We start from the raw sequence: 25200 nt of genomic DNA, 5'->3' as shown, positions 1-25200 counted from the left end.
TTTTGCGCTCACTGTATATCGATAGCTTTAGTATTTGTGGTCCAATTGTTATCGATACCCTAAAAATTTGTTTAATACATAGAATTGTTTGTTTTGTTCCCGCGAATTTTTAAAGACCAAGCAATGAATTTATTAAGCAGTAAAGGTACTTTGCACGTAGAGATCCGACTGAAGCGGAGTGATCAGTAAGTAAATTGATATTGGCAAGTTAAATTACGGCCCACCAACATCTTATAATATTTTCCAACAGACGCTTGCAATCGCTGAGAACGTCGCTCGATCCCATAGTAAGCAGGTATATGCAGTCGGCCATAACGGTGCCGCAAAATGCATCTTTTGTGCCAGACCTGGGATTGGAAGTGAACTCGCCGCTGCAGCAGGTGGTGGAAAGTTTCCTGGTAGAGAGCGATAGTGGCAGCAATTTGACAGTAAAAGGAGCTCATAAGTATTGCTATCATTACTACATGGCTCAGCGGGTAGAACCAAGCAGCGGATTGGGCTTGTTTGACAGTGGTTCCGAGGGAAATGGTGGCGATGGCTTGGATAGTGTTGTCGCTGCCAATCATGTTCTCTTGCCAGCCACGCAATTCATTGGCCTGTGGGAGAATTTGGTCTACGAAGATGGACTTAAGGAGAAGGTGGGTGCCAGATCCCGGACATGAGGAAAACATGTAATACTCTTTTTGTACTTTGCAGCTCTTGAAGTTTGCTTTGTCTGCGCTGAGTTTCTCGCAACATGAAGTGGATACCAATATTATAGCCTGCAATAGACTGATATTGCTGCATGGGCCACCTGGTACAGGCAAGACAAGCTTGTGCAAAGCACTGGCCCAAAAGCTATCTATAAGAACGCAGCATACCTTTGCATACACGCATTTAGTAGAGATTAATAGCCACAGCTTGTTCTCGAAATGGTTCTCGGAAAGTGGCAAACTGGTGGCGCGATTGTTTACCAAGATTGGTGAGCTGGTGGCGGATCGTAACAATTTGGTCTGTGTGCTCATCGATGAGGTAGAATCTCTGGCATATGCTCGTAGTGCCATGAGCAGCAATGAGCCGCGGGATGCCATGCGAGTGGTAAATGCCGTTCTTACCCAATTAGATGATATCAAGTCGTGTTCGAATGTTTTAATATTGGCCACATCGAATCTAGCTCAAAGCATTGATTTGGCTTTTCTAGATAGGGCGGATATACGTCAATATATTGGATATCCAGCTGTTTCTGCCATAAGATCTATATATAAAACGATGTTGTCTGAGCTAATGAATACAGGAATACTGCAGCGCGAGGCTCTGGAAATAGAGGATGCCGAAGAGGGATTGTTGACCTCTCTTGCCGAACGAAGCGTTGGTTTGAGTGGACGTACATTAAGAAAGTTACCGCTGTTGGCTCATGCCCGTTATACCAGCGGTGATCTATTCGAGCCCAATGAGAAGATAGGTCTATCCGATTTCCTAGACAGCATGTTGTTGGCCTTGGAGCATCATCTGGCCGAGCAGCGTCACCTAAAACAAGAAAATATTTAAATGTAAGTTTAAACTCTACTCTTGGATGGGTATCCATTTTCTTTCGATTGTGTTTTATTTGTTTTTCATACTGATTCGATGCACAACTCTTAGCCATTTCATCTGCCGCTTCTTCTTGTTTCCATCAAATGCTTTACTCTGTAAACTTCAATAAAAAACAATTGCCCAGATATCTTTCTTTTTTGCTGCTTCGTTCCATTTGCTCACACATATTTTCCTCCTGTCTTATGGCTTTTGATGTGAAAATCAAGCGTGAAATCTTGTTATTTGCTTGAAAGCGCATCGACAACAGAGGACTCATACTCACATCCAAATGCAGGCAACAACACACAATCCCAATCACAGCCGTTTTGCTTTTCTATCTCATATGCAAGTCCACTCAATGTCCAGTGAAGAGATTGGCATGGCAGGCATGGTGATAGACCAAGTGAAAACTAATCACATTTGGTTGACAATTTGATTTTTTCCTCCTTATTTCCCTACATCAGCCTGTTGATATAGAACTTTACACACACACATGTACATATACATACACGTACGTGGGTATATCTGATGGGAGTATCTCACTTATCGATTCACTGCATTTAGAGACTAAAAGTGAACCAACTACAGCAAGCTCAAATACCTGTACTTTTAGTATCGGTCTACCTCACTTTCTCTATTCATTCTCAGATGCCAAGTTTATTATTCAGAAGAGGAAAGTCAGTCAGCTCAGATTTGTTTTAAAAGAAGAAAAACTAGTCATAAACATTCCAAGTAGCAGAAGTTCCACAGACGGTAAACGAGAAAACACACCCGAATAGGGCAAACGAATTATGTGAAGGATATAGCTGCAAGGGTAATAAAATGTGAGCATATGGATTGCCTTCGAACTATGTATATACCAGAGAACTTTAAGAGACTATAAAACAAAGATTAGAGTCCCCAGAAGCGTTACCGTGCTGACGTATACCCTATAAAAAATATAGAATATTCAGCTTTACTTGAAAACTATGTGAAAATAAACAAGTTCTTCTATATGATTTACTTAAACTGTTGCCAAAAATGGTATTCATACTCCACAAAAATTTGCCATGCAAATCAGTTCTCAATTATGACCATTTAATATATTAACAATTAAAAGTCAGTCAGGGTTTCAACAATTAGTCAATAACAAGCTATCAATGGGATTCCCCTGTACCTCCGGGTATGTATACATACATGGCAGATTGTGAACTCGAAGTGGAATTTCCATTTAATATCATGGCAACTGGCTGTTGATTTTTACATTTTGCTTGTTGGTTGGAGCCTTGTTGTTTATTTGCATGTGGCCTATGAGTATTATTATTTATTTGCTTGTTTACTTTTGTTTACATTTTATTTCAGCAGAGCAATCGACGACTATCAATTCAATTGTTGATACTTCGATCCAACAGCAGCATCCTGTCGGGCCATTGCCATTGTATGTAGATGTCTATGAATGCAGGTATGTACATACATATGACCATATGAAAGATTCCTCCCTGCATAAATTGCAGAATAAATGTGCAATAGATTTGTGGCCCAAACAGGCGTACCCATCTTACCCACTGTGGTTCTCCATAGAGAGAGGGAGAGAATTGAACTATTGATGGTTACGTTTATTTATGTTTTCCTTTTGCTTTGTGTGCGTGTGTGTGTGTATGGGAAGCCTGTAAGCAGCATTTTGCAATTGCATTTCAACAATATGGAAAATTTGCTTGCCAACTACAAATTCGTATTGTTATCCTGACGCTGCCTTCTGCCTGCTGCCTGGTGCCTGGTGCTCCTGCTGCAACTACACACAATTGTTTCATGTTTATTGTTTGGATTTGTAAACTTACCGCCTTTCTGAAGCTCTGGGTAAAAAGAGTCTGGAATTGCTTAAGAAATTTTCAATTTAATTTAAGGAATCTTTAAATCAGACCAATATCAAATGAATTTTTCTGCCACAGGCGACAGCACTGCACAAGAGATATTTCTTCTTTTGATAATATGCAATTATATCTTTGTAAATATTGTTATTTTATTAAATTTCAACGAAGTCTCTAGGTTGATTAATTAGTTTCCATAGCTCCACGATTGTGTAACCAGGGCAAAACTTTTTGAATATGCTTTCGATAACGTGCATTTGAATATGATAAAGTTTGAATAGATGCTGCTGCATCTTCTGAATCACCGAAAAATGTCTCAAGATTAGCCGATTTGTTGGGATCCAAGAGTACAACGCTCATAACTCCTGTGGCCGCATTGTAGCCTTAACAGATGAAAAGGAAATTATGAAATTCCAATGAAGAGATCTCCTGGGGATATGTAAAACTTACCCCACATGCCACGTTTAATCAGGCTTAAATGAATATCTTGTAATTTAGGGATTTCGCCAGAATAATTCAACAACTTTAAATGTTCCACCAAGCTATCATGATAGTACTTGATATTTTCATCGAACTTATCCAGTTTATCCTCCAATTTGGTCGATGACAACAAAAAGTAATATAGATCTTGGACCACTGAACCATAACGCGGCAGTTGATGGTCCACAAAGAAAACTTCCTTAATTTTATCAAAGGCGTCGTATTTGAACATAATATTGTTAGACCACAGATCACCATGATTCAAGACATTGAACTCCTCTGTATCCAATTTGGCCATATTAAACATTTCCTTAACCATATTGTGCTGAAGAGCTTTCTAAAAGGAAGAGTTTATGTGATATAGAGAACGTAAATTGAAAAAGATATTCACTTACAACATCCTCTATATAGGCTTCGTTTCCCTTATATGTGGCACAGCATTGGACAAAGTTCTTTGAAAACTCCTTACCCATGGCCATCATCATTTCACGATTCTCCTCTTTGAAGTATCCACATGTCATGTTCACTTCATAAGGACCTTTGGTCAAAACTCGAACAGCGGAAGCAGCATGCCATTGAGCCAGTTTGTGAAGAACTCTTTTGGTATGCTCTTGATTCAACCCATCAAGGCGACTTGCGTTTTTAAAGCCTTTGGGTTGCAGATCCTCCAGCAAAAGATAGTCAGTCATGACGCCCGCGAGTTCAAAACTTTGGGCACCGAAGGTCACATCCAAACCTACATTCCTATATAGCTCCTCCAGTTCAGGAATAATATTTTGATATGCATTACGCTCTATATCAAACATATTTAACTTTTCATTCATTTTTTCAAAAATCTCAGTCTGATGGGGTAACTTAAGCATGTACGAAATGGTTTTGGGTTTGCCATCTACAAGTAAAAGAATAATGAACGGAGTCGACGGGTATTTAATGGCCTTAGCTCACTCACCATTTAGCAGGACTTCGATGGCAATTCGTAGCATTATTGTGGCAAAATTTTCACCAGGAGCCAAAGCAGCTTTCGAACTAAAACTCTTTATTTTTGAAAAATCCTTTACTTGGTTCTTTAACATATCCTCGAAGAGATCTGCCCTGATCCATTTGGGTATTTGATTGTCTCCGTGTTGATCCATTGACTTTGCTTTTCTTTGTCCAACGATAAATGTTTAATAATTTTCAATTGTATATTGCTTTATATATGAATTATTTGCGAGCTTTTAGCCAAAGAGCGTTATTTTTGTTATTATTTTGTTTATACTTATTTGGTCACAAAATAATAGTTGTTCTTTAAAGCTCTTAGCTCTTTCTCTTGTACTTTACCTTCTCGATTGCCATTATCTGTAGAGACCCACAAAGCTTTTGGTACTCTTTCCCTGAGAGGTGTATTGATTTGACACTAAACGTATTCGATGAATACTATACAAACTAGTCTCTCATTTGTCATTCTAATATTATTAAATAATTAATAACTTAGAATATTGTCAAATAAAAACTTGATATGCTGAGTTTAGTTCAAAATGAAAAATAGTTGAAAGATAAAAGCAGAATATTAAAACATTGGTGTCTTGGTTTATGTTTCTATAATCATTTTTAAAAGGTTTGAGCTTTCTTTTTAACTCTCTTTTTCTCTCTCTCTTCCTCTGTCACTCCCTCTTTTACTCTCTCTTTCTTTATCATATCTCTGTTTGAGCCTTATTTGGTAGTGATATGAGTTTTCGGTTTTTGTTTTGGTTCCCATTATTTGTTTATGACCTTATATGGTAGAATGTGCCGGTAATTAATTACGTATACGTAGCTCATTTTTCAAAGGTTTGCTTTTGCTTTGATTCGTGTATTTGTTGTGCGTCACAGTGCCAATGAAAATAAACTGGTATTCGGATTTAACTTGCTAATGGTTATTTACCTACTCTTAAGTAGTTAATAAGATGACACAATACAGAAAACCATAATGAAAAATTGGTTTTCGAATTTGGAGTAGCCCATTTTTAAGGATTTTTAAAGTACAACATGAATATTTTTCGAATTTCTGTATATAACGGGGAGCAAAAAAAAAAATGGCTCGTTGGTTCCATAAGTTTGATGCAATTTTGATTTAAATTAAATTCCTGCGGTGTGCACAGTCTGGGCGAGACCAACGCAGCGCAACGCAATACGTGGTTCGTTTTTGTTGCGCCTCCGCCAATGCTGCCTCGTTCTTTATACCCCAGTCTGCTACTACTGTATTGGAAAATTGCCTGCGGATGTGTTGCAAATTGTTTAGTTATTGAAAATGTTGACCAAGGATCGTTAATTATACATTTTGCGGAAGAATATATTTTTAATTTTTTTTTTCTTCTTTTTTTGGCCAACATAATAAACAACAACAATAAAATGGGTTAGGTTAGAAGCCTGCGGCGCCTATAACGATTGCAGGAAAATTTAATCCGAGAGGCAAAGTGCTGGTTCAATAAGTTTTGGGTAAATTTTTCGCTTTTTCAATTTTGGCTATTTGGCTTTTGGCGAGGGTGTTTGTTTGGCAGAGGCCGAGATGGCTTATCCAAATGGGCTTGAAATGTTGTATGTCAACAGAGTTTTCACTAACAACAAGTACATAACTTTGATATTAGACGATGCCGGAGTTTTCTTTGCCCATCTTCAAGTAAATGCACTACATATTACACATGCACAGACGCTTAGCCATATACACATACATACATATATGACAATGTGTGCGTGTTATTTATGCTTAGAACGTGACTGGAAATATGAAATGCAGCAAATGTGTTTACTTAAATGAAGTGAGTAGAAATTTACAAATACGTTCACACGCTTCGTGACGAAAATGCAGCTAGTCGTAGTCTACTTTCAGGATAACTTGGGATACATAAGAAGAAGAAGAAACGCCAAAATGGCAATGCCGCTAATCCATTTGGCCGCTAACACAGATGGACAAACATCTCTCTACACATACGCAGAGAAGAAATATGTCAAATTCAATAACAGATGCCCATCCACCCTTTTAGGGCAGGAGCGGATTGCATTTAAATTACAATTTGAAAACCATTTGCAATGATTAATACCGTAAGACGATTAAGCCAATGTATTTAGATAATAACAGTCCTTTAAAGTTATTTAAATTTAGTGTTCTTGTGGCCCTAAGTGAACTTAACTACTCTCCTGTTGGCCAGAGTTGAGGGAACTTTACACTATCCCAGCAATCTCTGTGGCGCCAAACACTGGACAATAGTAGCCCCACCCATCCGTCTCTTTCCCCTCCAAAGTCACTCACACATTGATGTTGCCTTTATAGAAATGTACGATTTTTCTTCATTTGATGAAACGAAATACAATTTCTCAACGAGTGTAATGGCAAAAAATAAAAACGAAAAAAGTTGAGTTTTGCGAATGCAATTTTCTTGCCAAATCAGGGCACGCTGTTCGAAAGATATTGACATTTTTAAAAGCCAATATTTCGTTCAAGCGGAGAATGAAAAGAAAGGAAAAGAAATGAATACAGAAGAAAGTACATAAAATGAAATGAAATAAAAATGAGAGAGAAGTATGGCCAAAGTTGATGCCCGAATTAATTTATTTGCCCTCTGTGTAAATAAATATAAATCCAAGGGACATGCCACGCACGATTTCGCGAAACTTTTTTGGCATTGTCGTCTGGCTCTGGGCAGGGATCTTCTTTTTGATTGCTTCAGTTGCACTGGGGGCGCACAGTACGTAGTCGAAGGACTGGCACTTGCATGCCAATTAGCCGCTAAAGGCTTGAAAGAAGACAAACCCAAGACCCACTTCCCCGGTATGCCCCAAAGATACCTTACCTCAACCTATTTGTCGCTGCAATTTACTTTGATTAATGGCGGTCTGGCACTCAATGAAAATGCCTGCGGTTGTGGTCCCACTCCACAGAGATGGAGAGGGCCAACAAAAGCCCGGTCTGACAGGGCACAAAAGTTTAATTTTTTCTTGTTTTTGTTACCTTGGCCACAAAGTTTTTGCAAATGAAAACTGCAAACGCAAATGAAATTAGTCGAAACTATTTTTGGGGTGACTGGGGATAGGGTTTGAATGAATGAAGGATGAACTGGCAAAGAGAGAAGGCGCATTTCCATGGGGTATATCGGTCATGGGCCAAGTCAAGTTCGTGACGCGCGTAATTTCTAATTAGATTAGACGCGCCTTCCACTTGATGGCCATTTGGTTGGTGTTGCTTCTTTCTTTCAACATCCCCTGTGTTCTTCTGTTCATCCAGGATAACAGGAGGAGTAATTTTAATTGAAAAAATTCTTCCATTTTTGCCATTTATCTGACAGCCGTAGAAATGTAATTAGCTTCCCATTGCCCTCCTCCCGCAACGGTCTTGCCTTGACTGTCAACTTTTCAATTTTACATTCATAAAAATGCAATTTGCCCAACGAGAAAAGATTATTCGCAATTAATTTCAAGTGCCTCCATAAGCTTATGCCTAAATGGCCATCGTGTGATTGGTTTGAAGTAAATACATCTTTAATTAAAATAGTAACAAGCGGCCAAAATGGAATGAGGGGAATGTAAATTGTGTGCAATGAACTGATGAACGGATGACCAGATGACCAAATGGAGGTCCTGCTAATTTCAGGAACTGGGGGAAAGAGAGGGAGAGCGAGAGGCAAACCTTTGTCTTGCACTTCTCTTTGCAAATGAAATGGCGATAATTAATCATTTGCTTTTGTGGTTAGCTGACCACCATCAGTACCGACCAGTAACCATCATTCTCTCCACTCGCTGCGCTTCCATATTGCTCATTACTTTTGGTTTACGTAGAATTCCCGCCACTCATTCGCTATTTTCTGCGTTATTTCTTCTTCTTCTTCTTCCTTCTCTGGTTCTCTAGTTCCAATACGTGTGCTTGGTTAATTTAATTAGTAAGAAGAAGCCTCAACCTGTTTTGGCATTGCGGTTACAGGAAAATGGCGTAAATTATTACCCAGCCATGATTGGGTCATTTCCTCAGTTCGCGGGGCATTTCGGGGTGTGTTGGAAGGGGATAAAGACTACATACAAAATAATAGTACTTTCTGGTTGTGACACCTTGACACTTATTTTACGTACATGGTGCGAAGAAGGGCGAAAAATTTGTAGGATAGCTGTAAGAGCTGCAAGTGAATGAGAAATTAATAAGAAGCATGCAAGGCAGTTTCCATTTAAGCAATGTTATGCACTTTCTTTAAAGGCTTTCCGTCCACTTACATCAGTCACTGTGATTAGGGAAACGCTTAGAAACGTTGTGGCCTTCAGACGGCTGGGTAGTTGGGCCCGTTTCACGATCAGAACCAGCATTTTTCTATAGCGCAGATCAGCCTTGAACCAATCATGACTATAGACAGCTTGACCTATGCCCTCGCTCTGCAATATGAATCATTACCATTTGATACCCAGTAAAAACACTTATACTGAACATACCGAATCCAAAAGCCTTTGAGCATAGCTGGCGATCATAAAAACCTGAACCATGGCACAGAAAAGGAAAAGCATTAACATGACCAGACTGTCAATTTTCCCTCCTATGGTCATTTGAAAGCCGACAAAGCAAATAATAAACGAAGAGGACACAAAATTGCACAACAACGAGACACCGAAAATGTCGTTCATATCCAGGCAGAGTTGGAGAATACGCTGATGATAGGCAATCGCTGTCTGCAGGAAAACCATATCACTTTTCATCGACTCAACGCCGGCCACATGCTGCTCGATTCGACGAGCTAGGCAGGTAAAGTGCATGACCAGAAGCACGACCAGGGCACACATTAGCATATCCGCAGCCAGTTGACCAGAGAGACAGGCCTGTCCGGCTATATTTTGTGAGACATACATGAGGTAATAGCTAAAATTGGTACTCCAATCCCAGGGTACCCAACAATAATATGGCAACATGCGCTCAAAGTGACGAACTCCTAGCCAGAAATCACACACAACATAGTAGATGGCCCAGTATAGATTGTAAGTCCAGATTAGCATCAAATGCATGCCAAAGTAGAAGATGCTTACGCGTCTGTAGCCACGCAAATGTTCATCAACTTCATAGAACTTCTGATGCTCTAGGGAACATGGATGCAGTCGCTCCAGTTGGTTAACAACACGGGTAATTTTTTCCCGCTTGCGCCAAATATGCCAAATTTTTAAGTCGCCGACCAGCACAAAGCCAATGAAGGATAAATTCATGGTTGCCTCCAAAAAGTTTGAGCCGCTTGTAATTGCCAGAAACACATAGATCAACTCCGAGATTAGCACAGCATTAAGATTCACCATTTGAAATGTGAAATTGTAATTTAAAAGACGTTGTTTCCATTTCTCTATGCCATCATTGTCGTAGGCCAACATACCAATAGATAGGTAAAATAAATTGGCGTACTTTAAGAAATCGTTAAGCGGTTTAACTGCTGGAACTTGCGTCTTCTGGGACATTTTTTAGTTTTTCGATTCAACTTACTTACTCTCTGGGGCTTATATAGCTCAAGTAGAGTTGATAATTTTCAGTTGCCACACCCATTTGATTGGCAGGTTTCCTCTAATACTCACTCAATTAGTGTGCGCTGTGAACTATAACAGTTGTAGGCAAATTTATTTTGGGGGCGTTTCTAATTGACATTAACTAAATCGAAATCGATGACTTCCACAATTAAATATAATGAAATGGTCAGTGATTAGCTTCGTTCAGATCTGATAGCTTGGTGGCTTGGAAATTTCAAAAAAATCAAAATAAAGTCAACTTATAATATGCATTATGATTTGTGGTTGGCCAAGTCCTTATGGATATCTCCATGAATATACAAGCCTTTTTTGCTTGATGTTGCTTTTGGAGTGCTTTGTTGGTTGTTTGTTGGGTCAGCTTACACTAGCAATTTCCATTTCTTTCCATGCATTCTCTCAGTTTTTTGGGGAAACAAAAAGAAAAACAACTCGATGTAATATGTTTGTGCATTTTGCCCTGTGACAACATTAAATTTGACATGACTCACAGAGAGGAGGGAAAAAAAGGAAGTAAAAAAACAGATAGCTTGGACTAACTTCAGCAGAGCCAAAGTTTATATACTCTTTCGAGTATTCTTGACAAAGAATCTAAACTTACTCTATGTCATAAATGCTCCATTCTTATACACAAAGAATGATATACCCTTTTGGCAAGAATATAAAACAAAGAAAAGTGAGTTGCTGTATCCTGCAGATACATACATACATGTACATACATAGATACATGACAAAAAACAGGAGTTTGGCTTCCGTTTTGGTTTTTCTCCTAGTGTTGTTTTGGGGAACATAAAGCCAAAGCCTGTCTCATATGTGACTGACACCCTGGTTTTAGTTTTTTGCTCCTTCTTTGCTTCATCTTGTTTCAGTTGAACTTGCATTTCCATTTCTTCGGGTACAGAATGTGCTATGTTGACTGCATTGTCAGTTTCTTTGTTTCTTCTCTCATTTTTCCCAATTCCTTTTCGGAATACTTGACTTTTTGCAATTGAATACAGTGCCAGCAATAAAAATGTTGATAATGAATCAAAAAGTTACTCAAATAACTGACCTGATTTTTTGAAAAGAAGGGTAACAAGGCTAACTTTTGTCTAATACACTTTCCGTTTCGAGAGATTTGTAATTAAGCACTACTGAAATGGCATCTTCATTATGTGCTAGTAAATTTAACTGGATTTATCGATTTTATGGCATTTTTGCCAACATTTTGTAAATTTCACTCCCACTAAAGTCACATTTTGCCGACCCGACCCAAACCAAACTCTTTACATTGCCATGTTTGCATATGACAAAGTTAACCCAAATGACATTTACATTAAATATAGCACAAAAATTTTGTTAATGAAGTGCATTTATATTTTAATTTTTTTTTTTTGCTATTTTTTGTTATTTAATGTTGTCATTATACAAGAGATTTATATTTCAAATGCAATTAGCATTTTAAATTTATCTCTCGAATGCAGGACAATATTTTTTCATTGCATTCCTCCATCTACTTTCCAAATATTCAATGACATTTTGGTAACATTAAACCAGAAATTCTTTTAATAAATTGCTGTTACTCTTTAGTTGTTGTTGTTGTTAATATATTCTTTTACTGACTTTGCAGTCGCTTTAAGTTATTGGACTTTGTAAATTTAGCTAATTCACAAAATAAATGTATGTATGTATGTATGTACATATATACCAAATTACGTATACGTATGACTTCCCTTTTAGAAGTCGGCCAAAAGCTTGTGAATATCTGTGTTTTCATGTTGTGTGCCAATTTTTAGAACCTTTTGCCATAAAAAGAACACGACGACAACACACAGATGGCATGTTAAAGTATCGACTCTTAGATACCCTGTGGTCCCCGTCTTGTTCATTTCTTCATCTTTTTGGAGCCAGCAGAGGTAAATGCTGTGAAATTGAAGATCTTATTTTGACATTTTAGTCCACAAAATATTATTCTAATTAAGGATCAGCTTGGTTCCAATTCTAAATACATTTGAGATTTTTGTAAACATGTTTCCATGTACTATCATTTGTATACCCGTTATCAAACTACTATGGGGTAAACGAAAGAATAAAATTGTACCAACACTCCTCGCACAGATATATGTATATACATACATATGTTTGCTTTCCTTAGTTAGTTGTTGCATATTATCAAAAAACATTTCTGTGTGTTTTGGCTGTTGGCATTTTTGAATGGTTGCCAAATGTTGTTGGCTTTGGCATAATTGTTACACCAACAGTGAAATGTGCCATGATAAGGCCGCGTTGTGTTTACACAAGTATTACCCTATCCCGACAAAGTTCCCGTCCCCTCAACAAAGTTTTTTCTCTTACAGTTTTCCTTTATTTTTTGTTTTTCAAGTCAGTCATTGTCCTTTGGTTGGTTGTTTTCGGTTTAGGTTTGGGTTGCCCTGGCTGGGTGCCAAATATTTTGACTTGTCTAAGCCACAGTATACAGTACTTATTTAACTTAATTAAATTTGAGCTATATGAAAATATCAACTGAAATATTAAAAAAAAACAGGAATAATAAAAAAAAAGTGATGCATATCATTGGGAGAGTGAGCCTGGGACCTGCATAATTACAATTGATTGCGTGCCTGGAACTTTAAACAACATTTAGTTTGCCGCAGTCAACAGACGCACACACACACACACATACACACACACACATACACAAACACACACACGCAGAACGTTTATGTTTCTGCATTTAGTTTGATTTAACAATTTTCACACGTGCAGACCTGAAAACCCCATTACCCCATTCCCTTTTTTATTTCCATTCCGCTTGTTGCCATACTTCAGCCCACTCGCATTGCCTTTTTTTTTCTTTGCACAGCCAACATGGCAAAAGTTTTTCGTTTGCAGTTTATTGGTCTTTTACGTGGAAAAAAGGCGAGACACACAATCAAAAAAGGGGGAATAAAAAGTAAAGAGGGACAGAGAGAGAGAGAGAAAGAGAGGGAGGAAAAAAGGTAACGAGCTCCCGAGTCTTGTATGTGGGTCCTCGAAGTTTGTTTTCAGGCAATTTTAAATGCATTTTTCTGGTATTTTACTAATTTTTGTTAATATCTGCCATATGTTTGGCTGTTTGGCTGATTTGTGCAACTTTGTGCGTGAGTCAACCGAAAGTTTTCTCCTCTAGTGAAAATGAAGTGGATAAACTGAAAAGTGTTCAAATCAGGAACAGAGATTTGTCAGTTGACATGTTTAAAGAAATAAAGGAACTTTGTTCTATTTTAAGGCAATGTTCCATTGTTAACCTACGATTATTTTCTTGGTGTTCTCTTGGGTGATTTCCTTGAGAATTGCCTTTAATACCCACAGCTTTTATAGAATGGTTATAGCACATGAATTCTCATCGCCAGGCGGAAGATATTTGTACAAAACTCTCAGCCATTCAACTTAATTAACAACTGACCAACATTATTTTTCAACTATGGACATTTCTGTATTTCTACTGTTATTCAGAATTTTCCATTTGGCATTTCTAAGTTTTTGGTTATAAATTTATTATTAATTGGATTTCTCAGTAAATTTGATCAGAAATTAACTTGCACAAATGATTATTATTGATAGCTATCATTTATGTTGCTCAAATTTTCATATATTTTGGCAATGTTTGGTATTTAAATTACATTTAACGTTTTAAAGATTATCGATTTTATCGACACATGAATGAAAATGCAATTCATTAACTTTAAAACCTCAAAAATATATGTATATAATATACGTTATGCTGAATATGTCAATAAAATATTTACAAAAGGACTGTTCATGTTGAAAATCCAGCCAATTTGCAATTGAAGTCAAGCCGTACATACATATATTCATTTTTGTATGTGTGTGTGCGTCTGTGTGTTTGTGTGTGTGTGGTAATGCTTTATGCATCAACGAGTGAGAGAAAGAGCTTGGAAGAGTTGAAGTTGAGGTCGAGCCGGAAATGGTATTGGTGCAGGCCAAACAGAATGCAACTGCAATGTCTGAGAAAAAGAAGAGAAAGCTTATGAGAGAAAACGAAAGAAAGGGATAGAGAAAAGATAATTACCTTTAGCAACCGAATAATTATTATTATTAATTTCAACAAATTTGTCAATAATTCTGCACAGCGCCTAATGGCAGACCATAACCAAACATTGCATCAACCATTTTATCAGGGTGTGTGTTGTGTGTGTGTGTTTATGCTTTATCTTTTTCTCGTTCCAATTTGCCCCATTACCTCCATGCATGTGTAAGTGAGGTGTGTTTGTGTGGAGAGAACATTAATTCCATTGAAATTGCAATTGTTCTGTTGCTGCTTTTGCTGTTGGCCTGGATGCCACAAGATGTTGCCTTATGTATATGCACTCATTATATAAATAGGTATTTCTATATATTTATTTCATATGATGACAAAAGTCATTGGCATAATAGTAATAATAATAAATACATGCGCACATTATGCTCACATACCTATGAACAGATACACACACACACACAGACAAACACACTCCAAATATAATTTATGCAAATTTGCCTCATCTTTTCTCTGCCACTGTGTGTGTGTTGGTGTTGTTTTTGCTACTGCTGCTATAATATATATTTCATTCGTATTTATTATTGTTGTTGTTGCTGAATATTTAAACAATAATTTGCTTCTGGCATCTTTAGCCCAATTTTCAGGTTAAGTGGGTCATGGCAAACATTTGTCATGATTATTTCGATTGGCCTGAGTGGCTTGACTTGCTGCTGATATGGAAATTGTATTAGCTGATTTTTCCTCAATAATTTACATGACATAATGTCATATGGCACTAATCGAATGGAATCGTAAGAACTAATGACACAAATACTTACTTTGTATACTTAATACAAATTCATAATTTAATCGTTTTGATCAATTAAATCAAACATATTTGGCCCTCAACAGAAACTAAGCCAAGAGGAGGATAGCTACGTATGCACAGTCAATGATTTAAATTTGTTTGGTGACAACTTTTGCTTCTTAAAAACGAGTCCCAAAAGAAACGAGGAATCTTAATTGCCTTTTCTAATCAACAACACAAAACTACAAATACTTTTCTTCTATTTCAAATTCGATCTCTGATGCAAAATAATGTCCCCTTGCATATCGACTTTCAAAGAGTTAACAAAGGAAGAGAAATAAAATTTTTGTTTTGTAGAAAATGTCATTGGGAATTAAGACTATTGATTGTTCAAATGCAACGGGTGTATATGTATGTATATGCAGCTTCTTTTGCTTTCTCTCTTTTTCTCTCTGTGGTTATGCACCTGCTTTAAATGATAGAATTAGTGTCATGCATACATACAACCAGATAAATGCATTGCCATGTGAATGTTCTGTATGATGATACGGATATGCATTTAAACTCAATTTGCTGCATTTGTCATAATTGGCACATGGAATGGTTGTGGGCACTCCTCATCTTCTTTTGCCTGGGAGGCGAAATTGTAACCCAAACACATATACACTCTAATCGCATCAGCTTCTACTTGGCACCTGCTTGGCACTCAGATGCCAAGTCTCCCTTACCTAAGTTGAAACGCATTAAAGTTACATTTCATTTCATCTCCTGCTTCTTTACTCTGTATTCCGATGGCAAACACTCAACTCTTTTTGACGTTGCTTTTGTCACGTTCTCGACTTGTTCCTCAATTTTGCGCATCGACGTCATATGTTCGCCATTGTGTGCCATGTGCGTTGTTTGTCCCACTTCCCTCCCTCTTCCCTGTCTGGCCCTCTAACTATTTGACTAGCGTGTGCGCGTGTTTGTCAATGGCAGACCGCATTTTTAATATGCGCATAAATTGGCTGACATTGATGGATCCTAATAGAGCTGCTGGTTGCTTACAAGTAGCAGGCAGTCGACAGGACTAGCAATCCAATGGAATTGATCTACGTTCGAAAATACGTCAGCCACGTAGCCCAGTAGTTTTTTTTTCAACCAATATGTGGTTTTTGTTGTTATTGCAGCTGTCATATGCAATGAATATGTAAGCAAGCCATGAATATAAAACTTAAGAGTAAATATAAAATAAAAATGAATGACCTGAATTATCAAAATATAATCTAAACTATTTATCATCAATGAAATAAATTCTTTCAATAACTCGAGTAAAAAGAAGATTTACGCTAGGACCACATAAGTTCCTTTACATATTATTCTAAATGTTGTTAGCTGTCACATCGTGCGTATACTTTTTGTGTTTGATGTCAGTCAAAAAAGGGGTGGATAAACAAACATTTATCAGTTCTTACTAAATAAATTAGAGGTAGCATTTGCAATTTAAGCTCTTGACGTTGAACTTGGAATTAATGTATGAATTTAATGGCTATTTTAATGAATATTTGTATTTCAACATGACCATTTACTTGTCGATAACTGAATTCCATCTTTAATAAGCAAAATGAAGGATTTACTTCGATCTCCCTGTCGAATGATTAATATTTGATATGGATGCAACTCAGTGAAGTTTCTCTGAGGTCAAAAGTTATCTGAAATTGCACACACTCAGTGTACATACATTACTTGCTGCATTGCTTGTCCAAACATTGGCCAAAGGGAAACTGCATTAATGATTTACACTTTTGAGGCAAATGAGTAATTGAGCATTGAAACATCATGTACGTATGTTTGTGTGCTATAATGAACTGGGCGTGGCTCAGTGTGACTTAAATATCAATCATAAATTCTTATAAGCGGCAAAGTGAGATATACGAGCATATGTACATACATATATGCAGTGCCGACGTAGGCACAAATCAAAATTAAACCCAAAAAGGGGCCTAAAACATCTTGCGGATACTTAATATTTTTCTTTTTACAATGTCTGTTCAGTCGCCTGAGCTGTGGCTGCGTTTGAGGCTGCCGCTGGCGCGTTAATGTTAACAGCTTTATATTTTATAGCATACTTTTAAGCGGCATCACACTTGAAGCGTCACTCCATGTTCTCTTTGCTCCCGTTCTCTCTCTTTCTCTCTCACTTCTATACAGCTAAGCGGCTTTGACACGCTCTATGGACTTAAAAAGAAGAAGTGAAAAAACGATGGTTCCGCACTCATCCCAAAAATATATTGTATGTCTATATGTATATACATTTAAAGTGATTCCGGGATAGAATTTTTACGCCCCGACAGAGGTGACGCCTATCAATGTCTGTGGTGGGTGTGGCATGTGTCCCAGGCGCGACATTTCGAGCGTAAATTGTAAACTTTTGATTGGATTGTGCAGCAGCAGCAACAGCAGCAGGAGCAGGAAAGTCGCATGTGCAAACGCGGCGTATACGCAACGCGTGTTAAATTATTGGAAAAACACCGCCGCCAGGCTACAGTCATGACACAGCCTTTGGCCCAGCCACAACTCATTAAAAAGTTTTTCTTTTAAAACTGTTTTGATTTGTTTTCACCACTGACTGTGTCGCCCATGGCCCGTGGGCTACGTGTATGTACGTATCTGAGTGTGTATGTGCGTGAACAAGAGGTCCCTTTAATTAAGCAATCACCGGACCGAAAAAACCGAAGCGACCATAAGTCATAGCCAAAACTGTCAGCCAGGCACCACGCAAAATCAATCAACGCGACAAAACAATCAAACTTTTCGTCGTCTTCCACTTCTTCTACGCACTTTTATTACCAGTTAGAGCTGTGTGGATCTAGTTCTTTTATTTTGGCTTAAAGCCATTACAGCTTTACTCCTTTTAAATTGAACGATCTCTTTGCTTTTGCTTTTGACTCAATTTTTAAAACTAAACAACCAACAACGAACTTTGTTTTTGAAGTAATGGGTATTAAGAGTTCTTTTCATTCTAATGGAAATTTTGTCTCCTCCGTCTATGATAATTTTCTCTACAGGCTGTTCATAATATGCTTGTGTGCTTTGTTTTTGACTTAAAGAGAAGTTTTGGCGAGTGCTATCTTATGTCTGTCATACTTTTGCTGGTTTTTCCTGTTGTTTTCTTCTTTTTTTGTTTGTTTTGTTTTTCCCCGCTTATTCGAATTTGATGTAAGTTGTTTTTTGTTGTTTTGGTTTGTTTTTTTGTTTTATTTCGTTCGGTTTGGTGGTTCTGTGGGCGTCGACTTTCCTGATGTTGCTTATCAAAAATCAATTTGTATAACATTGACTTGAATTAGTGAAGCGAAAATGTTGGTGTTTTTTGTGTTCATTTCAGATTGTTCTCAGAATAAACGACAAATTTATGCATTAAAATAAATGGAAAATGCACAACAAACCCAGACACGCATTTGCGTTGCGAAACTTTTTCATTTTCGGTCTAGTCTAGAAGCACTGAAAGCCAAAACCCAAAATCTGCTCCCAGAAAGTTTAATTTGGCATGAGTGCATTTACACATTTTGTCATTCGTATGCGTGTGTGTGTCTGTGTGTGTGTGGACGTGTGTTAGCCACTTTTTTTTAACATTGAAACATATTTATGCAAACTTTAACTAAAAATAATAAATGCGCATGCAAAAAAAAAACATACAAAATGTTTTTCCAATTCCATTGCATAGCAAAATAATATGATGAGCACAGAAGAGGTGTCAGGATATGTAGGAAATTGTGTTATCTATTGTAAAAATTGTATTTCAAAGATTTTTTTTTTTTTTTAATAACTGTCAAACATCTAAAGCTTTGAAGTGGTCTTCAAGGGAAGAAACGCTAAATAACCATTCTTAGAGTGTTACAAACTTAGTATCAGTTAAAATATATTTTGATCTGTTCAACTATCAAATTTCTGAGCCATCTATCACGTATACGACATGTTGTGCAGTGTATTCAAATACTTTGTAACATGAACTCGTTGAAACGGGTGAAACAAAACAGAATAACTCGCTTGGACTTTTAAGAGTAATTCTGCAATATTATGCACTTTATATAGTTTAAACGACTTGTGAGTTTTCAAATCTAATAATTATTATAGCGCGTTTTATTTATATGATCCTTGCTAATAAGTTTATCTGTGTGAGGGAGTGGAAAGGCTTACTAAAAGTTTACCTTTATAACTTGACAAGCCATAAAAATGTTTATTTGAAGGATGTGCAACAGAAATATAAGCGTTTTTCGTCTTTACATCCACCGAAAATGCAAACAAACAAACAAATATGTGGAAACTATCAGAGAACACTTATACTCGCCGTGGCGTCTATTCAAATGTGAATTTAAGCCATTGCTTGGCTTTTTGTAGTTTTGTTTTGTTCTTTTTCGGTTATTTTTGTCCTGCTGTAAACCAGTTTTATGGAATCGAAACGAGGTCAGAGATTCGTTGCCTTTTTGGCTGCAGTCACGTACGCGTGATCATAATAAAAACACTCGCCTGACAATAGTCATAAAGGGCAGACGAACAATTGCAGTACCGCATATATATGTATGTATATGTACATATCTATACATATCGATGGGCACTAAAAATTCCTTTTGGCATTAGCGTCAATGCGCATAAACAACAGAATGCAGTCAGGCAGGCAGAGCAATATTGAGCAAGGCAAGGAAAGCCAGGACAAGGCCAGGCCAAACCAGGAGTGTGTGTAGCCAGCGAGCATAATTCCGCCGGAAACGGATGTTGTGTTTCTGTCTCTGTGTGTGTGTGTGAGTGCTACATGGAGTCATGTGATTGTCATTTTCGATGGCGCCAAATTGAGAGTTACACATTGACATACCATACACATATACAAGTTTCAAGCTTTCGCAATTGATAAGTAGAGCAATTTCAGTTTGGTTTTTGGTAAAGGACCCGTTTCCTGCCAACAGATGCCTATTAATTTGAATGCAGATTGCAGTGGTCGTGAACACTTTAAAGTGCCACACAAATTATCAAACAGCAACAACAAGAACAGTCAACCATTGCCCTGAAAAGTCTGCAACAAATGTTCCATACACAACACACACACACACACACGTACACAAAATATTGACAATGGCATCTCTTTCTCTCTCTGTGTGTGTGTGTAAACAATTGTAACAACAGGCATAACATGCAGAAAACTGTTACTGTTTTCTTGGCAACAGACTGCAAGAGAAGTATGGTATGCATCATGTTCGAATGTAGGTGAAACTTCATACCCACATTCATACTTTTTCCCACAACCCACAACCATTCGCCACCCACACCCATCCCCACACCACTCCGGCTCTAGTCAGGCATTGTTGCATAAACACTTATAGAGCCATTTCAGCATAGTCATCTAAAAGCAATGCCATTCACACATTCGCCCATACGTTATGGTCGCTAATGTGTCTGTTTTCTTTGTACTCCAGACAGATAAAAGGGATAACTGTATGCCCTACAATGGGTCAAGCAGCAACATTTACTTATCACATTATCAAAACTTTACAAACAATATTCAAAACTTTATAATTGCAAATAAAGAAAGTTTAAAAGTTTGTCTATGTGGCAAAAACAATAGCAAATATTTTAGTTTGCAGAAAATTTAATTTAGAATGGAAACGGAAATGTGTTATAAAAAACTTATTTCTCATTCAATTTGGGCTTATAAAGAATATTAGAATAAGAACTATTTATAGGAGCATGTTTCCACTGTAGGCCAACAGGAGATTTTAGCAGTTGTCCTTCCTGGCAGCCAACCTGTAAGCCCATTTTTTTGTTGCCTCCCATGAAGGCCGTCGTTTTATGTCCTCTTTCCTAAATACAGGCGACTTTTTGTACCATTCATAAACGCTACAGGAACTCTAGGGGAATTATTCAGTCAATAATGGAGGACATGGCAAAGCAAAAGGAAACATTTTTCCTGTTAGCAATTTGGCATATTTCTGATCAATATTTCACATAAATTTACCTATGAGTTTGGCTGCATTGTTTTTTTTTTTTTTGCTTAGCCGAGTTGGTATTTGCGCCCTTTATAATGAAACTTGTTTGGCCGACGCCGTGTTTAACGTTTAATTAAGTTTCAATTAAGGCAAAAGAATGAAATTAATAGTTACCACCAAAGTGCAGCCACAAGAACTATATACAAGTGTAAGAGGAGCATGCCATCGATGTAAATATATTTAATTAATGTAACTTTTAAAGTATTTAAGAGTCTGCAAATTACAGGAAAATGCAGAAAAAGAAAGTCAAAACTTTCAAATTATTGGTTACGAGGTGGCTAAATGCGAGAGTGTTCAAAAGGGGAGAAAGTTAAAGACTTAAATTTCTGTGCTTCAGTGACCCACAAAATGCATGTCACAGTTGCCAGTGCAATGGCTCCCAAGGTGACTGTTTCATTTTCGTTTGTCAATGTGTTGACAGCATACACACACACACACTCATATGCACACATACAAAAGCCTATTTACATATTGAACTTTTCGTTGCAAACATACACACACACACACAACACACAATCATAATGCCTCGTCATCTGGCTGCTGCATGGTAATTGCAACATTTGGTCGACAATGTCCTTGGCAACAGACTCTGACTCAGTCTCAGCTGCTTTTACAGCTCCTCCCTGCTGCTGCTGCTGGTGTGCACAGGACAATAACAATGATCGCTGCAATGAGTGCAGCTGCAGTGGGGGAAACATATTCCCCAAGCGTCATAGTTATGCCGTAGCTGGCACAGATGCGTCGTAGGTAAATAGTAACTGGAAAAGGATGCAAAATGACTCTTTCCCAACTTGAGATGAAGCTATGTAAATCGACTCGGTATGATTTTACTATATTTAAAATAAAAATGTGCAGAGTTAAACTAAGATAAAACTGTACAATAATTGAAAGAGAGAAGAACCTTCTATCCCCTTTTTGAGAAGACACCTCTGGTTTGGTTCAGTTCATCTGTTGACCATTGCAAGAAGAAGTTCGATGGACAGCTTTCACCTTGTTGGTTGATCGATTGATGTTCGAACTGCTACAGTGCCTTAATGTTGACTCTTGGCTGACTATTTGGCTTGGGATTCTGCAACATTTGTCCTCACTGAATAGAATGACAAAAATCTCATAACCAATCCACTTCAACAACCATTTAGATTGTGTTCTTGCTAATGCCAGGAAAGGGCATTTCGCTTGATTGTTTTAATGAGTAGCCGCAGCTTATCTCGCTACTTTCCTACTGACAACTAACTAGCTTTAGTTTCTTTCACATTGGCGAGGGATTTGGATATGGTGCAGCTGCAGCTTGCTAATTACGTAGAGCAAAAGCACTTTGTATAATTAAAGTTGAATGGGCCAGTGGGCCAGGTTGGGTATGGGACGGCAAGGTGGATAGAATTTAAATAATTTGTGGCCATTATTTTTCTTTTTTTTTTTAGCATGTACAAGCTGCGTAAATGTAACAATTGTTACAAAGGGTAAACTATTTTAAAAAAATATTTAACCAAAAGCAAAAGAGCGAAACTCAGCGAAAAACAAGCCACAATCTAAAATATTTATATTTTTGCGGTAGCCAAACAAAGTTTACAAAATACATAAAACGGTCAAAAGGATAGATGGATGGCTGGATGGTTGGTTCGTCTGTTTGGTTAGTTTGTTGGATGGTTGTTTTGGTTAAAAGAATATAAAGCCGGAGGATTGACCAAAACTATTTGCGCGAAAATAATTATTCGACTAGATGGTTAAATGTAAATGTAAATGTTTTGCCAACACCACAAAGTAGGCAATGGTCCGTCTATGAGGTCTATGTTACTTTTTCGGTTTTCATCTTCATCTTTGCCCTGTATTCAACTAAACTTTATCACCTGCGGCTGACCATAAAACCGGAGAGCCAGAGAGGAGAGGGAGACAGACACTTGACTCTAGCATGTGTAAGGTGCAAGTGTTTTGTTGGTATGTGGCCAAGTTTGCTGTTGCTGTTGTTGTTGATGTTATTTTTGTTGTGTGGTCTTTGCCCTATCTTACTAGGCACTACCAAAGACTGTACGTAAATTAAACTTGGCAATGCAGAAATTGAATTCAAAGTAACTTTTTGGTAAATATTTGCACTGTCCGATCAACTAAACATATGTCAAACACACAATATACAAACATATACATATATTTATGTTTATTTGAAATGAATATGCTATTTGTTAGCTGAGTTTTGAGTATGAGTTTTGTAAGCAGCTATTTAAAACCAAATTTCAACAATCTCATATGAAATGTTAAATATTTATGTTTGTCCCAAAAAAACGAATAGAAAACCAAAAAAACAGACATGGAAACAAAATTGCGTATGAAGGCAAGTTTTCCTCGAGAGGACCAAGGCTTGAACTTAGTTTTGTAATTTGATGCAAACAGGTGCAAGTTTTGCAAAGTCCTGCCTGCATTTGTTTTGGGTGTAGATGTGTGTATCTGTGTGTATGTGTGTGTGTTTTGCGGTGTGCTAACTTTTGTCCAGATTGGATGGGCAAGGGCAGAGTAGTCAAAGGCTTAAATGCACTTTACAGTAGCAGAGAAAAAGTTATTCTAAATAAATTTATTTATAACACATTCCCCTACAGCTACCCATTGCATTTGGGGTCAACTTTGTGAGACAACTGCCGGGCTTAAGTCCATTTCCATACTCTCTCTCTGTCTCTCGCTCTCTCTCTCTCTCTGCATGTGTATGTGTGTGTGAGTGTTTTTGGGTTTCTTTTTTTCCCATTCTTTCTTAATGGCAAAGTGAAGTAAAGCGGCTTTGGTCCCTTGGGCAACCTCAATATGAAAGTGCACATTGTTGGAAATGAAAAAAGTATTTAAAAGTCGATCCCATAGATGTGACGACAGCAATGTAAACTTAATAAAAATCGATTTGCAAATCAAGACAAACATAAAATTCAGTTTTAGTTAAAAGAGTCTCTCTCGCTTTAAGCCATTTCCTCTCCTCTTCATCCGGACAGCTGTCAGCTGAGACAAAGGCAGCAACAACAACGGCCAAAAGACAAGCAACAAGAAAAGACAAGAACGACACAAAGCGACGCGACGCTATGCCATGCCATGCTATACGATACGATCCAATGGAATACCGTGCCGTGAGGATGGCAGCAACAGAATGAAACGGGCTAAAGACAATAAACCATTTTTCCCCTTTTTTTTTTTTTGTTTTTACTGTAGTTGTTCTTCGTGCAACTATTTCAAATGCGGGCGGGAACAACAACAAAAACAAGAGCAACAGCATAAACTACAGAAGAGACAGCGACAAGTGGCTCGACAGCAGCAACAATTGCAAACTGTTCTCATATTGTATTTTCTCTTTTTCACTACTCTGATTGCTTTTTAGTCTTTACATACGTATACAAATATTTGTATATATTTTGTTGAGCCTGTCTCAAAATCATAGAAATTAGCAAGAATATGTTTCAAATGATGGTCACATGCTCAACTCAGCTCTTCGGGATCCGTCTGTGTGTGTGCCAACAAAGTTGCGCTAATCAGGCAACACTTGAGCCTTGGTCTATGCAATCAGTGGCTCATTCAGCTGCTAAGGAGATGCTGGAGCACTCTGGTCAACGAACGGTGGCCTGGACATGTGTGAGGGTGTGATTAGTTATGCACGACTTGAGTGTTGATTGTTGATATTGTCTCTGCCATCTGCTTGGAAAACGTTTATTTAACATAAATGACAAAATAAATGAACACGAACGAACATAAATTTGATGTTGAAGATTTTGAACAAAAATCAATTAGTTTATACAAACATCACCATAAATGTCCAGCAGGATGTACAGAATGAATCCATAACGACAAGGGAGTACTTCTTAGCTTATAGACGACTGAATGATTCTACTTTTAGATTTTAGATGTGATAATTATTCTATGACATTTAACTTTTGCTTAAACAATTACTCTAGAGGAAACCTCAAGAGCAGCCTGTTTCAAAATATGTTTTTCTCAGTGTAGAAACACTGTATGCTTGTATATGTATGTATGTATATA

At 37.5% G+C, this 25200-nt stretch overlaps 4 protein-coding genes across 7 annotated transcripts in view; 2 read left to right on the top strand and 2 right to left on the bottom strand.

Moving 5' to 3' along the window:
* The first annotated feature begins 37 nt into the window (after positions 1-37).
* Positions 38-2957, top strand: pch2 (pachytene checkpoint 2 protein). 3 transcript variants are annotated; one of them, XM_068299589.1, is made up of 4 exons: positions 38-185; positions 251-638; positions 697-1529; positions 2896-2957. In XM_068299589.1, exons 1-3 carry the CDS (start codon positions 124-126, stop codon positions 1525-1527), a joined length of 1281 nt encoding a protein of 426 aa, XP_068155690.1. In that variant the 5' UTR covers positions 38-123; the 3' UTR covers positions 1528-1529; positions 2896-2957. The 3 variants fall into 3 exon arrangements, with proteins under 3 accessions (XP_068155690.1, XP_068155691.1, XP_068155689.1); XM_068299590.1 differs by lacking the exon at positions 2896-2957 and adding an exon at positions 1621-1697; XM_068299588.1 differs by lacking the exon at positions 2896-2957 and having other exon boundaries at positions 697-1697.
* The window catches only part of LOC137584269 (serine-rich adhesin for platelets), a 174921-nt gene continuing 152616 nt past the window's right edge, over positions 2896-25200 (top strand). Inside the window, exon 1 of the mRNA XM_068299584.1 lies at positions 2896-2992. The gene's annotated coding sequence lies outside the window, so the exon portion shown is untranslated. The remainder of the gene's footprint in view (positions 2993-25200) is intronic.
* On the bottom strand, positions 3582-5407 carry LOC137585413 (uncharacterized). Of its 2 annotated transcripts, XM_068301182.1 has the most exons (5): positions 5199-5407; positions 4828-5024; positions 4274-4767; positions 3849-4215; positions 3582-3781 (listed from the first exon to the last, which is right to left on the bottom strand). In XM_068301182.1, exons 2-5 carry the CDS (start codon positions 5009-5011, stop codon positions 3582-3584), a joined length of 1245 nt encoding a protein of 414 aa, XP_068157283.1. In that variant the 5' UTR covers positions 5012-5024; positions 5199-5407. The 2 variants fall into 2 exon arrangements, with proteins under 2 accessions (XP_068157283.1, XP_068157280.1); XM_068301179.1 differs by having other exon boundaries at positions 4828-5407.
* Or85d (Odorant receptor 85d) lies at positions 8864-10310 on the bottom strand. Its single transcript, XM_068299408.1, has 3 exons — positions 9309-10310; positions 9096-9251; positions 8864-9001 (listed from the first exon to the last, which is right to left on the bottom strand). The coding sequence occupies exons 1-3, from the start codon at positions 10308-10310 to the stop codon at positions 8945-8947; spliced, it is 1215 nt and encodes a 404-aa protein (XP_068155509.1). The 3' UTR covers positions 8864-8944.

Source organism: Drosophila tropicalis, unplaced genomic scaffold (assembly GCF_018151085.1).
Source record: "Drosophila tropicalis isolate 14030-0801.00 unplaced genomic scaffold, ASM1815108v1 contig_878, whole genome shotgun sequence".
NCBI lineage: Eukaryota > Metazoa > Arthropoda > Insecta > Diptera > Drosophilidae > Drosophila > Drosophila tropicalis.
This window is presented reverse-complemented; position numbering and strand designations above follow the sequence as displayed.

What these genes read in the sequence shown, in the direction of transcription:
- pch2 (XM_068299589.1), top strand. Translation starts at nt 124, where the DNA reads ATGAATTTATTAAGCAGTAAAGGTACTTTGCACGTAGAGATCCGACTG. An exon ending in CGACTGAAGCGGAGTGATCA is followed by an intron (nt 186 to 250) that starts GTAAGTAAATTG and finishes ATTTTCCAACAG; the next exon opens with ACGCTTGCAATCGCTGAGAA. An exon ending in AAGATGGACTTAAGGAGAAG is followed by an intron (nt 639 to 696) that starts GTGGGTGCCAGA and finishes TGTACTTTGCAG; the next exon opens with CTCTTGAAGTTTGCTTTGTC.
- LOC137585413 (XM_068301179.1), bottom strand. Translation starts at nt 5,011, where the DNA reads ATGGATCAACACGGAGACAATCAAATACCCAAATGGATCAGGGCAGAT. An exon ending in AAGCCTATATAGAGGATGTT is followed by an intron (nt 4,216 to 4,273) that starts GTAAGTGAATAT and finishes TCTTCCTTTTAG; the next exon opens with AAAGCTCTTCAGCACAATAT. An exon ending in GATTAAACGTGGCATGTGGG is followed by an intron (nt 3,782 to 3,848) that starts GTAAGTTTTACA and finishes TCATCTGTTAAG; the next exon opens with GCTACAATGCGGCCACAGGA.
- Or85d (XM_068299408.1), bottom strand. Translation starts at nt 10,310, where the DNA reads ATGTCCCAGAAGACGCAAGTTCCAGCAGTTAAACCGCTTAACGATTTC. An exon ending in CTCAAAGGCTTTTGGATTCG is followed by an intron (nt 9,252 to 9,308) that starts GTATGTTCAGTA and finishes TTCATATTGCAG; the next exon opens with AGCGAGGGCATAGGTCAAGC. An exon ending in CCCTAATCACAGTGACTGAT is followed by an intron (nt 9,002 to 9,095) that starts GTAAGTGGACGG and finishes ATTCACTTGCAG; the next exon opens with CTCTTACAGCTATCCTACAA.